This window comes from Lepidochelys olivacea, assembly GCF_965140295.1.
Source record: "Lepidochelys olivacea isolate rLepOli2 genome assembly, chromosome: 1".
NCBI classification, from domain to species: domain Eukaryota; kingdom Metazoa; phylum Chordata; order Testudines; family Cheloniidae; genus Lepidochelys; species Lepidochelys olivacea.
The window spans coordinates 186,754,015-186,768,170 of NC_140411.1; the positions used below are offsets into that span (position 1 = coordinate 186,754,015).

The 14,156-nt window shown below is 41.9% G+C and overlaps 1 protein-coding gene across 1 annotated transcript in view; it reads right to left on the reverse strand.

Moving 5' to 3' along the window:
- Positions 1-319: 319 nt before the first annotated feature.
- The window catches only part of POU1F1 (POU class 1 homeobox 1), a 237,563-nt gene continuing 223,726 nt past the window's right edge, over positions 320-14,156 (reverse strand). Inside the window, exons 5-9 of the mRNA XM_084617069.1 lie at positions 13,496-13,609; positions 12,056-12,301; positions 8,914-9,078; positions 4,488-4,548; positions 320-910 (exon numbers count right to left, since the gene is read on the reverse strand). Of these exons, the coding sequence (XP_084473195.1) occupies positions 697-910; positions 4,488-4,548; positions 8,914-9,078; positions 12,056-12,301; positions 13,496-13,609 (800 nt within the window). The 3' untranslated portion in view covers positions 320-696. The remainder of the gene's footprint in view (positions 911-4,487; positions 4,549-8,913; positions 9,079-12,055; positions 12,302-13,495; positions 13,610-14,156) is intronic.

Below are 14,156 nucleotides of genomic sequence, written 5' to 3' on the forward strand. Positions count from 1 at the left end.
TGTTTGGTGCTGTGAAGGGGCACTTCTGTGGTCCCAACAGCTGTAGCTTTTCTAGGTTTGTGAAGATCATTGCTGTTGGGTGAGTGAGGGGCACATCACACAAGTTCTTTCACATGCTACAGTTCCAATAAGTAACTTCTTTGTATTTAACACAAGATTTCATTCCAGATCTTTTGGGTAAAGTTCACATTAACTAGTGAAAAGAAAAGGAGTACTTGTGGCACCTTAGAGACTAACCAATTTATTTGAGCATGAGCTTTCGTGAGCTACAGCTCACTTCATCGGATGCTCACAAAAGCTCATGCTCAAATAAATTGGTTAGTCTCTAAGGTGCCACAAGTACTCCTTTTCTTTTTGCGAATACAGACTAACACGGCTGTTACTCTGAAACCTGTCATTAACTAGTGAATGTATTGTGGATGCAAGAAAGGCATGGTATATGAATAGTACTTACTATGAAATTTTTAACAATCAATTTAATGCAGATTGAATAGTTGACAGCTAAGCAACAGTCTCCCCTACACAAATACATATAGTAACAATGTTTCCAATCTTTTACATTAAAATCAAGCCCACTGAAGATATGTTACAGTTAAAATTAACTTATAGAGGAAACAAATGTTTCTGTTCAAACTGACAATACTTTAAAAAAAAAATCTTAAAGACCCAGAAATCCTCAACTATGCACAGGAAACTTTACCGGCACTCATGATGCTCCTTCATAATGGAACTAAAGGTGTTCTGGTGTAAACTTGTCTTCACTCTCTTTTCCCTTTGTCTTCGGTTGCAAAACCAAACTCTCACAACTTCCTTCTCGAGGTTAAGCCCCTCAGCCATCCTCATAATCTCTTGAGAAGAAGGCTTACTTTGTTCCCCAAAGTTTCTCTCTAGAGCTTCTTTAGCAGAAATGCTGGAAGAAGGGATAAATAAAAATGCCACTGTTAGTGACTTTGGACAGACTTGGGTCATGGCTGCTATTTTAGGCTAAGCTGCAATGATATGAACATTAAAAATATTGCACTAAAAAGGCAAGAAACTGCTTTGCTTTCCCTCTCAGTAAAAACACTGAGTTTAAAGGGTATTATGGTTCCATGTTGCCATGGGCTGCAAAAATCTGATAGTATCTTTATGTTCAATCCACACTGAAAATAATAAGGACTTTATTATAATTTTAGAGGTAATCCATTAAATGTAGTTCATGCATTTATATAGCCCATGGCAACCCAAGAATCATCACATGCTCCCCAAAAGTCAGTTTTAGCCTATTTGCATTGCAGTAGAACCCAAAAATGTGCTGCGGTTCAGCTGGTACAGGCAGCATAAAAGTTAAGAGCTATTTTCCTCCCATATTCAGACACAGAGGCTGAATATAGGTGAATTTTTTGTGTGCTGTTTATTCTCCAAAAAGAATAAGTGCCTGAAATGTGCTTGTACAAAAGCAATTAGGATGAAAAGCTTGATCTTGTCACACCTAGTTTTAGCATTAGCGGTATCATTCCTTTTTGTCCACAAGAGGTCACTGTACACTTTATTCTAGATATGAAGCATGTTTATTTCTGCTAGTGTGGTTCAAGACCCTGCAGCAGAAATTCTAGTACGGATGAACAACTTTGCATGTAACTTTAGATTGCCCTTAGTGTAATTTCATTAGTAATGCATTTTCTTTTTTATGTTGGGTTATTGATGCTAGCTAGCTGAAAGCTGAGTGTTCCATAGATGCACAGCTGTAGTAATAAGTATTTAAATAAAGTTTTCACTGGGTCAAACAGCTGAAAATAAAATATAATTTCTCACATCCATATTATGGATAGTTTGATCAGGTCCTACAAAGCTCCTACACTGGAGTAGGCTAACTCACTCACTGTTTTTCATCTCCAGATTCTAGTTTATCCTCAAGAAATCTACCTAAAACTTCAATGGGAGTGAAGTGCAGAGGTACTACTCTCCTCTAGCTCATTCTTAAAGAGGTTCCCAAGCTGGGGTCCCAGGCTCCGCAAGGGATCAGTGAACATTTTCTCTCTTACCGAGTGCGTCCCCCTTTCCTTGCACTGTGTGTGCATGTGTACAAAACTGATCATTTATAGTGTGTAAGGAACCAGTTAGTTTTATTGGCTTGCAAATTAGAGGTGTTTCATGGATGCCAGCATAGCACTGATACACCAGGAGTGTAATAGTAGAATTGGAGATGATATGTCTCCTGTGAAGAGGTGTCTCTCATTGGGACTATTCCCCAATTAGAAAAAGGGTCTTTGACTCCAAACACCACTGATCTCTGAAGATTATTCCAGATGGCCACTCTCCCCATAACATAGAAATCTAGAGTCATGCTGGTTTTAACAAAAATTTGTGCAGGCCTCATTGCACAGATCAGCAGCAGTGCTGTGAAGACTGACTGCTCTTTGCAATGACACTGGGATTGTATACATGCTAATACAGGCATTGGGACAGATCTGTGCACAGGAGCCATTCCTCGGTGTTATCCAGGTCATCATAGTTTGGAATGACCTAGCAGAGAGTGTGGGGGGGGACCCAGCACAGTTCTCATCATGTTTAGCTAATAATTGGATCAAAATTCATATTTTTATTGATGTCATTATCCCATCTGGTTTTGCTTATTTATGTATGTAAATACTTTTGTTAATGACCTATATTAATAACAAGAGGGCCCATGCCCACTCTGCTTCCAAAGGCAGAGGGGGCTGAACTCCATAGATGTGGGCCACCAAAGGTGCAAAAACAGAGAAAGTCAGCTCCAAGGGACATTGTCCCCACATTCTACCCTAAACCACACACCTCATACAGGGAACACATGCTACATTCCCTCAACATCCGCCAAGCGCTGGTCTTTTGTCTGCACCGCACTTGCACCTTCTGCGCTTCATCCTGTCTCTTCCTCACCATTGCAGAACGCTGCTGGGGCCGCACCCTCTCTTCACAATGCCTCTCCCTCTGTATTATGGACTGCTACGCTCTCTCTCATGTCTCCCCCCCCCACCTCCCATCAGGGAGCCTACTCCATGCATGCTTAAACTGTCATGTCGGCCTTCCATACAGATGTTGCATGGCAGGACATTTGTTGGGAGGCCACTTGGTCCTCTGTCCACACTTACTGCCCACTATGCCCTCGCACCTGCTGCAGTGACAGATGTGGTAGTCGACCAAGCTGTCCTTCAGCCTGTAACTTCGGGTGAGCCCTCATGCCCGCCTCTGCACTGAGCACAGCTTGCTACTCTCCCATGTTTGGAATCCACATATGGACCATCACTCAAAGAAAAGGTTATTTACTGTAACTGGAGGTTCTTTAAGATATGGGCTCCCCATCTGGATTCCAGTAGCTGCCCTCTGCTCCAGGCTCCGTTGCTTACTGGTGCGAGGGAACTGGAGCAGTGTCAATCCACACAGCCTCTTAAAGCCTCGGACGTGCCACGCGGTTGATGCACAAAGCACGTGCGGGTCAACGGACACAACTCTGAACAGTTCTGGTGCACGGCAGGCATGCGCACCCACATTTGGAATCCAGAGAGGGACCACATATCTCAAAGAACCTCCAGTTACAGTAAGTAACCTCTTCTGCCAACACGAGCTCTAGTCAAACCCTTCCTCTCATTCACAGCCTCTCAGCCCAAGAAGCCATGGAATGCACTTCAAAACTCTATGACAAACACCTGTTGGAATATGATCTACAGTCTAAAAACATTTTCAGTGATTAATGTATACAGAAATTCTATAATGTATTCAATGCATGTGTGTGTGTGTGTATTTATATACATACACACAAAATTCTCTGTTGAATGCTGTGGAAATTTTGTTTAGTGAAGTGACATTTTTGATGCCTTTTGAATGCTAAAATAGCAACATCCAGCAACTTTTCAGGGTTTCTCTGACAACTTCCTGCTATGTGGAGTTGGCAACTCTGCACTCCCCTTCCCTCTTTCCTTACAGCCTCTGAAAGACCCTCTGTAGAAGCTCCACAGGATCCAGATCCCTGGCCAAGGGAGGGGTAGATGCTCTTTGCAGCAAGCTTTCCCCCCAAGCCACCAGGACTAATCACCACAAGTTATAGCAGAAGTAATGCAATTTCTCCTGTATCATCAAACCTCCCACAAAGGAAGTTCAGAGGCTGTATAAGGAGCCAGTGGGGTACAGAAGTTTATTACTGAGTTGGATGTCATAAAGGATGGGATTACCAGGGGTCATAAATGGGTATGTTTTTTTACAAACAAAAAGTGTGTGAGGGGGAGGTTTGTTGAAAAAATTAAAAGGCTGAAGGTTTTGGTGCAGCTCCTTAGTTGGTTGATAAATGGGATGAAATTTTTTGTGAAAATTTTCACACAAAATTTGTCCCTGTTTTTCAAAATTGGATTTATTTTTCAACCAGCTCTAGATAGGGCTTCTAAGGAAAAGTATTACTTAGATTTCAAACCTAAGAAGGATATGAGGAAAAAAAAAGGACTTCCAATACATAATTTGCTGAAGTATTGTATTACCTTATGGTGGTTCTGCGCTTTCTTTTCCGCTCATTCACGCCAACTTTTTCATTGTATAAAGCTATATTAAAAAAGGGGGAGTTACCTTCCAAGATTAAAACAAATACAATAATTTCTGGAAACCATTGTTACCAGTCATGTTTTAATACCATGAACACATGCCAGATATGGTTGCTGAATGATCTGCTTGAAACATTTCTCTGTGGAAAGAACAAGGAGTACTTTTAGCACCTTAGAGACTAACAAATTTATTTGAGCATAAGTTTTCATGGTCTAAAGCCCACTTCATCAGATACATGCAGTGGAAAATACAGTAGGAAGATATGTATACACAAACACACACACACACACACACACAGAGAACAAGAAAAAGTGGGGGTTGCCATACCATCTCTTAAGGAGAACAATCGATTAAGGTGGGCTATTATCAGCAGAAGAAAAAAAAACTTTTGTAGTGATAATCAGACAACACTGATGACATCATCATCTGCTGGACCCATGGAAAAGAAGCCATTGAGGAATTCCACCATGATTTCAACAATTTCCATCCCACCTTCAACCTCAGCCTGGACCAGACCACACAAGAGATCCACTTCCTGGACACAACAGTGCTAATAAGCGATGGTCATATAAACACCACCCTATACCGGAAACCTATTGACCGCTATACTTACCAAATGCGTCCAGCTTTCATCCAGACCATACCACACAATCCACTGTCTACAGCAAAGCTCTAAGATACAACCACATTTGCTCCAATCCCTCAGACAGAGACAAACACCTACAAGATCTCTATCAAGCATTCTTACAACTACAATACCCACCTGCAGAAGTGAAGAAACAGATTGACAGAGCCAGAAGAGTTCCCAGAAGTTACCTACTACAGGATAGGCCCAACAAAGAAAGTAACAGAACGTCACTAGCCATCACCTTCAGCCCCCAACTAAAACCTCTCCAGCGCATCATCAAAGATCTACAACCTATCCTGAAGGACGACCCACCACTCTCACAGATCTTGGGAGACAGACCAGTCCTTGCTTACAGACAGCCCCCCAACCTGAAGCAAATACTCACCAGCAACCACACACCACACAACAAAAACACTAACCCAGGAATCTATCCTTGCAACAAAGCCTGTTGCCAACTCTGTTCACATATGTATTCAAGGGACACCATCATAGGACCTAATCACATTATCAGAGGCTCATTCACCTGCACATCTACCAATGTGATATATGCCATCATGTGCCAGCAATGCCCCTCTGCCATGTACATTGGCCAAACCGGACAGTCTCTACGCAAAAGAATAAATGGACACAAATCAAACGTCAAGAATTATAACATTCAAAAACCAGTCGGAGAACACTTCAACCTCCCGGGACGCTAAATTACAGACCTAAAAGTCGCAATTCTTCAACAAAAAAACTTCAAAAACAGACTCCAACGAGAAACAGCAGAACTGGAATTAATCTGCAAACTGGACACCATTGAATTAGGCTTGAATAAAGACTAGGAGTGGATGAGTCATTACACTAACTAAAATATTTCCCCATGCTAATTTTCCCCCTACTGTTACTCACACCTTCTTGTCAACTGTTTGAAATGGGCCATCCTGATTATCACTACTAAAGTTTTTTCTTCTTCTTCTTCTCCTGCTGATAATATAACGAGACCAATTGATTAAGGTGAGCTAAGAGTTGGTATGGCAACCCCCATTTTTTCATGTTCTCTGTATATACCTTCCTATTGTATTTTCAGCTGCATGCATCTGATGAAGTGGGCTTTAGCCCACCAAAGCTTAATGCTCAAATAAATTTGTTAGTCTCTAAGGTGCCACCAGTACTCCTTGTTCTTTCTGCTGATACAGACTAGCACAGCTACTACTCTGAAACATTTCTCTTTGGGACATCTGGCTGAATGTTGTAATTGCACTCTTCAGGAATAAGTAAAGGTTTATGTTGTGAACAGCGCTGAAGGAACCTATCTACATTGGTTCAAAGCAGATTCATTTTTTGAGCGTGTCAAAATCACTCTGTACATCAAAATATTTCTGGTCCAACCGCAGGTACTGTTTCTTGTTACAAACTCATAGACATGGTTTGGATTTGATCAGAGATTGTTGTTTTGATTTGGGTTTTTTTGCAGTTTTGTGCCAGTGGGTTTAATGGTCATAGTGGGACATGTTGACATAATTTGTTCCAAGAGATGCAGCTCATTTTCAAAATGCACTGGAGAAACACTGAGTCTGTTGGCCTGGATATCCACATACAGGGCAAAAGAATTTGTACCCATTATGAGCATGTTCCACGCAGCCCTTGCTGGCTCATGACTGCAGGCTGAGCTCACACAAGGGCTGATTTTGGGTGCATCTGAGACTGCATCATTGGCTTCCTCAACCATGGGATGCTGTTCCAGGAAGGAGGATTACTGGGAAGAGATGGGGTCCACCTGACCAAGAAGGGTCAGAGGATCTTCGTGTACTGATTCACCAACCGAGAGAGGGCTTTAAACTAGATTCAAAGGGACAGTTGACAAATCCCCACAGTTAAACAGGAAAAAGGCAGATGTTGTGCAGGACATGGGAAATTACTGTAGGGTCAAAGGAGCAACAAGAGGGAAATTAATGGGGGAATTTGCTCAACGTATTAGATGCCTATACACAAATGGAAGGAGTATGGGGAATAAACAGGAACAACTGAAAGGATTAGTACATAAGCCAAATGATGACAATTGGTATCACAGAGACTGATAGGCTAAATCTCATGACTGGAATATTTGCTATAGAGGGGTATAGCTTGTTCAGGAAGGACAGTTTGCGAAAAAGGAGGTGGTGTGGCATTGTACACCAAAAATATATACACATTTATCTGAGGTTCAGAAGTAGATGAGAGGCAGACCATTTGAAAGTCTCTGGGAAAGAAATGGGGAATAAAATAAGGGTGACATGATGATATGGAGTCTATTATAGACCATCAAATTAAGAAGAGGAGGTGAAGGATGCTTTTCTAGAACAAACAGGCAACAAAAAGGGCAGCTGCCCCGGGGCCCAGCGATTTAAAAGGACCCGGAGCCCCAGGCAGCACGGGCTGGGGAGCGCTGAAGGGCTGGCTGGGGGAGGCTGACTCCCTAGCCCTGCCCCTTCCGCCTGAGGCTCCGCCCTGTTATTTGTGGTTGGGAGGAGGAAAAAGCAGGAGTGCACCGAACAGATAAAAATGTAGGGGTTAAATAGCAATGGTAAAAGCTACTATAACAATGGAAGTATCTTCTTACTTACACCATTTCTCTTCCCTTAATGATCAGTAAAGTCATTTTGACAGTGATAGAACATACATGATCTGATTTAATCCAATCTAGTGTGTATTAGGTCCTCTGTCGGTGGCACTCCAGCACATATTCCATGCCTCTGAAAGGGCAACCTTTGATTGTGAGATTAGAAAGGATCAGCCATTTTGGGGCTCGGATGAGAAATTCTGTCAAAGCTGAGTTGGATCTTCAATAGGAAGGAGTCAGCTATACTGTATATGAAAGAATCACATGCTCACCTGTTTTGGTCTTCAGAGGAATCCTACAGGGGAGAGAGGCTTTGGATCTGGATCTGCTTTCTTTTAACGTCCCGGCATACCATCTGCTGACGTGCAGAACCTCAGCTACATAGTAGCTCAGATTGTTGCTTAAGGCCAAGGAACATACACTGCCAGGAGCTTTTCTCTCTCCTCATCCTGAGCCAGTTATGTGCTGGGCAGGTCTTCCAATGTAATTTACAACAGCTAACCTATTCTAAATCATGTCCTAAGTCATGCCTCTGCCACAGAATCCCAGGGGCTCATCCAGCAGCTGGGGTTTTCAGGGCATAGGGAAGATGGCAAAGAGCAGATGTTAAAACTCCCATGGTATCCCCCCCTTCTACTTTTATAGGGGGCATGGTGTTGGGTAGTCACATTCCTTTTCCCATTGCCACATCCCTTACACCTGTAATAGGGAGCAAGTTGGTGTAGGAGTTTCAACACCAGCGCTCTACCATTGGAAGATCTTCTTGTACCAGTGATTCTTCCACAGCCAGCTATGCTGTCTTTCGGACTAGAATTCAATGGCAGTGCATCAAAAACCAGCTGCCTTGTACCTCAAGAGCTGGGCTAGTTTGCATGAATGGGCTTGAGGGAAATGAGGGACATATAAGAGAGCCACATCTCTCTAATTTGTGCCTGCCATACGTTTCTGGCAGGTTTGCTTCCCTCTACCCATGACACAGGCATCAGTCCTACTGAATTTAATGCATGTACTGATCCTACAATATTTATATTCATCTTCCCCACCTGAATAAACAAAAAGCTGGACCAGTGGAAGTTATATACTACTAACCATCTTATACATTAAAGAGCTTCTTGTAGGGGTAAGACTAAATTCTAGAGGCGTTATAAATATCTACCTCCTATTTGTTCTGCTTCTTCCAGCCACTTGGATAATATCAATTTCAGTTTGCAGGCATTCTTGAAACTTAGCTGCAAATTTTCAAATCGGCAAATGGTTGTTTGACTGAACTCAGAGCCATGCACAGCAGCCAGGGCTTCTCCAACATTTGTTTGTGTGTAGCCTGTCAAAAAGCAATAAAGAAAAAAAAACTTGAGTAACCTAACCTGGTTTATTTACAGAAAGATACATTCCACCTTGGTCACTGCCCCCAAAACACACTTTTTGGTAAGTTGCCTTAAGTGTTTTCTTTGATTGTTTCGATCTGACATCAGTCTTACTCTGGTGTATCTCTCTTGTCTTCAGTGGAGATCACAAGTGTAAAACAGGTGAGATGAGCATCCGTTCCCATGTCTATCATGAGACACATGCAATTTGACCAGTATGATAATGTAGGCAGGAAGCAACAGCAAATGATCATGCAGTAATTCTGCACACAGAATTAAAAGTTTATTTTAACGTTAGGGGTTTGATTTAAACCCAGAAAAGAAGAACAATTCAGGGTTCAGACTTTAAAATCTAAGAATATACTCTGATTTTTACTCACACCATTGTAACTGCTGTGACTGCTGCTTCTCACAGTAATCATTATCCTCCTGTTTAATCTCATTTACCCTCAGTTTGTTGTGTCCACCTGCTGATTCTCCTCATATACTTGGATTGTAAACTCTATGGGGGAGGGTCTGTCTTTTCATTATGTATCTGTCCAGTGCCTAGCACAATGAGGCCCTGAGCCATGAGCAGAGGCTCTAGGCACTACCATTATACAAAGAAGAATGTAAACAACAAAATAAAACACAATTTCCAATCCCATTTCCAGGGTTGGGCCTCTCTCTCACAGGCCTGGGCCACACTTGAAAAATTAGATCGACCCAGCTACATTGCTCAGGGCTTGAGAAAAATGTCATTCAGTGAGCACCATAGTTAGGTCGGCCTAATCCTCACTGTAGACACAGCTAAGTCTTCTTCTATCTCCTCCCCATAATGGGCATAATCCTCAAGGTGTTGAGTGTCTTCCCCTCCTATTGACATTAGTAGGTAGTGAGGATCCTAAGCACCTCACAGTATCAAACCCTCTGTTATTAATGTTAACATTTTGCCCTAGCAGGGCACTGTCTACTTGACTTTAGGCTGTTGGTACATCCCGTTTTTATTAATGGCATTAAGACCAATCCTGCAGTCTCTGTTCAGCCACATCTGTTTAAGTCAATAGGCGTTTTGAGTGTGCAGGAATTCAGGATCAAGCCACTGTAAATAATTACTACTGAAGTATTCGTGGGCATAGGTAATCTTGCCCTTTCTGTGACTGACCATTAAATAGTCATGATATACAGCAAAACAGCACAGGTTGTAAACACTCTTTCAGACACCATACCCTTGCTCTAGCTCTCATTTCTGTATGGAAAATGGATAGTAATATCCCTGTAGCTTTAGAGATAATACAGATGGCTGTTACAGCCATATAAATTACATGCTTTTACAGAGCTGTGTTTTACAGTGGAGTCATGCCATATTCTGTAATGATACAATCTATTGTTATAGGAGAAAATTAAAAATGACCACTCGTAATTCACAAAGTGAATTTAGTATCCATGAAGGGGCTGGATTTGCAGTGTTTGACACATACAACTTCGTTTTTTTCAGTGCAGCACAGACAGGACCAAGCTTCCTCACACTGCCCCACCAGTGTGCTTCCATCTTGTCATGGAGGGAAATCTCTAGGGGTGATAGGGATAATCCAGCACCAGTGCCCATTTAATCTTTGTACGGTGCTGAGGCTGCCAGTGAGTATGATATGGACATCTATCCACCAGAAATCAAGCTGAGATCATCCACACATTTCATATCATCCCCAAGTAGTTCTCAGATGGTAACAAAATGGTCACCACAATACTCAGCAGTGGTTAAAATGAACCTAAAACTGGAGGGGGAGCTCCTCAGTTTTGGTTGTTGTATGTTGTACATTGAGATCATTTAGTGAAAAGAAATTGCATCATCATGCATGATGGGACATGGCCCGGCGACAAGGGAATACGTGAATCTGAGAGAAGTCTAGGTTCCCAAAGAGCCAAACAGAAGTGCATATATGTGTGAGAGATAGGGCATGGACCTGTGGCCAATGGGAGCTGCGGGAGCGGTGCCTGCAGGCAAGAGCAGTGTGCAGAGCCACCGGGCGTACTTCTGCCTAGGAGCTGGACCTGCTGGCTGTTTCTGAGGCATGCATAGCACGGAGTCAAGACAGACAGGAAGCCTGCCTTGCCCCCCCCCCCACTGCGCCGGTGACCAGGAGCCACCTGAGGTAAGCCCACACCCCAGCCCTGAGCCCCCACAAAACCTGGGGTACAATTTTAAAGGAAGGGTTGAAGACTAGAGCTGGTTGGAAATTTTCCATCTAAAATGAAAATGGCTTTTTGACTAAATAGAAATGTATTGCTACAACAGCTGCTTTCTTTTTTAAAACACGGGTTTTATGAAAAAAAATTAAATGTATGTTTTGCTGTTTTGGGCAACCAAAAGCTTGGTGAAAATGAATAAAATTTCACTTTCATCAATTTTTCACAGGATAAAAATCATTTCCTGTCCAACTCCATTGAAATCATTTAAAAATGTGTCATTTTGTGTCTAAATCATACCTTAAATCAGACTTACAACTTGTACAACTGCCGTGGTGAATAATTTTTGACAGGCAAAGTATCCTTAGGTTTTTCACTATCATAGTAACAAGTAGATTTTGTACCCAGTTTGGCAAATTTCCATGACAATCCTGAAAGGCTGAATTAAATGCAACTTTACAGTATGATTTATGTGATTGATCACACTTTCCCCTAGAATACAGCTAGTCCAGGTACCAATAATCTGCTCTCAGAGGCAGACAGAAGTAGTAGATAGAGCAGAAAGTTTTAAAATCACTTACTGTTCTTGCAAAAAGTTGCAAAAAGCTTGAGGCAATTAGTTCTAAACAAGTCTTCTAGGTATGGAGAAAGCTTGGTAAACGTGAGGCAGGTTTTAAATTATAAAGCATATCAGATGGACTAGAATATAAAACATACAGAAATAATTGAGCTTTCATTTGGATTTTCAGGCTAGTACAAAGCACATACCTAGCTTAATTCTCCTCAGTTTGAACTCATTGGCAAACTTTTCCAGTTCCCTGATTTCAGGGGAATCCATGTCTATTGGCTCTTCAACAGACTTGGTTTTTCTGCGGAATTCCTGCTTGAAGTCAGTGGCTGTGGGATCATCTCCAAGGATAGACTGGTGCATGGGAGTGAAGCCATGCCCCAGAGCACAGGAACTGGCACTGAGAGCATGTTCAGGAAATTTATAAAGGCAAGGGGTCAGGCCACCTGCATGAAGGCAAAAAGCACAATTTGATATAATCATTCTCCAGCATTGCGTAAGAAACCTTTGTGTCAACTATCAACTGTTAAGCTTTGTAATATTACATACTAGAGAGAGGAAGGATTGTCCAGTGGTTAAGGCATCAGCCTGGCACTTAGGAGACCAGGGCTCAATTCCCTGAACTGTCATACTTTGCCTCAGTTCCTTATCTGTGAAATGTGAATAATAGTACTATATGCTATGAAGTGTTCAAATACTATGAGAATGAGGGCCATACAAGTACCTTAGATAGACTTATATTGGGACAGGTCCTCAACTGGTGTAAATTTGCATTGCTTTCATTGAAGTAAATGGACCTATGTCAGTTTACACTAGCTGAGGATCTGGCCCATAGTCTTTGTTTGTTTTCTGGTACCAACAATACTACTTTATAAACTACATGTGATATGCAGATTCGGTACTATATACAACCAATTTCAATGGAAATTTCCTTGAGTAAAGAGTACAGGATGAAGCCCAAAGAATGATAAGATCGTCACATTATAATTTTAGAGAGGAAAGTAATTGCACAAGTATGAACTACTTTATGCTAAATTTTATTCACTATTGGACAATACAGCACCATTTAATCAAGAGCAGGTGCCCTTTGTGCTGGGCACTGAACAAACAGAGAGACTCCCTGAGCTGAACAGACAAAATTTGATATCTTCCATTGTTGCTTGCATTGTTGTTGTAGCAGTGTCTGTCTCAGAATTTTAGAGAGACAAGGTAGGTGAGGTATATCTTTTATTGAGCAACAAAAGTCAGTCCGATAAAAGATATCGCCCACCTTGTCTCTCTGACGTGACAAGGCAGACAAAGCATGGGAGGGAGAAAAGAAAAATTCTTACCCCCATTTTAGAGCTGGGGGATCAAGAGAGTAATTGACTTGCCCAGTCATGCAGTCTGTAGCCTAGTCTGGAAGTGAACCCACATCTCCAGCCCAGCATCTAAACCACAAGACCATCCTTCCTTTCTCTTCCTTCTCTTTTGTTCTTCTTGTCTTGTTCACTGCTTAGATACATCCTCCAGAGGGCTGGGAATACAATGGAGGTTCTAACCCTATTGATATATAAAGTCACATGCAGTATGACTGCGAAAAAGGAGAGGGAGCTGTTAAATGTCAGAAGGGCAAAAGTCTAAACAAGAGAAGGCCTTGCCTTGCAGAGTGCTGACTCCATTCACCACGTTGGGATGGGGCATGCTGCAGGTCTGTAAAATGCGACTCTGGGAGAGACTTGCTGATAACATCTCTGGGGTTGCAGGCTTGATGCCTAAAAGGAAGTGGGAAAAAAGGAGAGACTGCAGTAACATGGAATTCTTTTGGTGTAGAAATAGGTTGATATTTCTGAATGGAAATCCTCCTCATCTAATGATTCTTCTTCTGTAGACTTCCCATAGAGATCTAAACAAGAATTTCTGTACCAGAGACACAAGAAGAGACACAGAAGCAGGAGCATTTGGCCATGTGAAGAAAGAGTCTTACTTGCTGTCCCAGAAAAGTCTGCATGAGGAAACATTCACCTGTGCTGATTCATTTTTACATTTTCCCTCCTTCTCAATTGAAATAAAATGCTGTGTTTGATTTTGGATTAGTTTTGAGCCATAGTTATTTCCTGGCAAGTCTCTTCCCCTGGCATTACTACATTATTTTCCTGGTTGACACTTCACTTGAACACCTTTATATTGAACAATTTCTCTTCTCTCTTCAGTGTGGTATCTAGAGAACTGCATTGGGTGCTAAGACATCTTTACAAGTTATGTCATAAAGTCTATGGATCCTCTGTGTGAAAACAGTTCATATTGCTCCATGAGATTTGG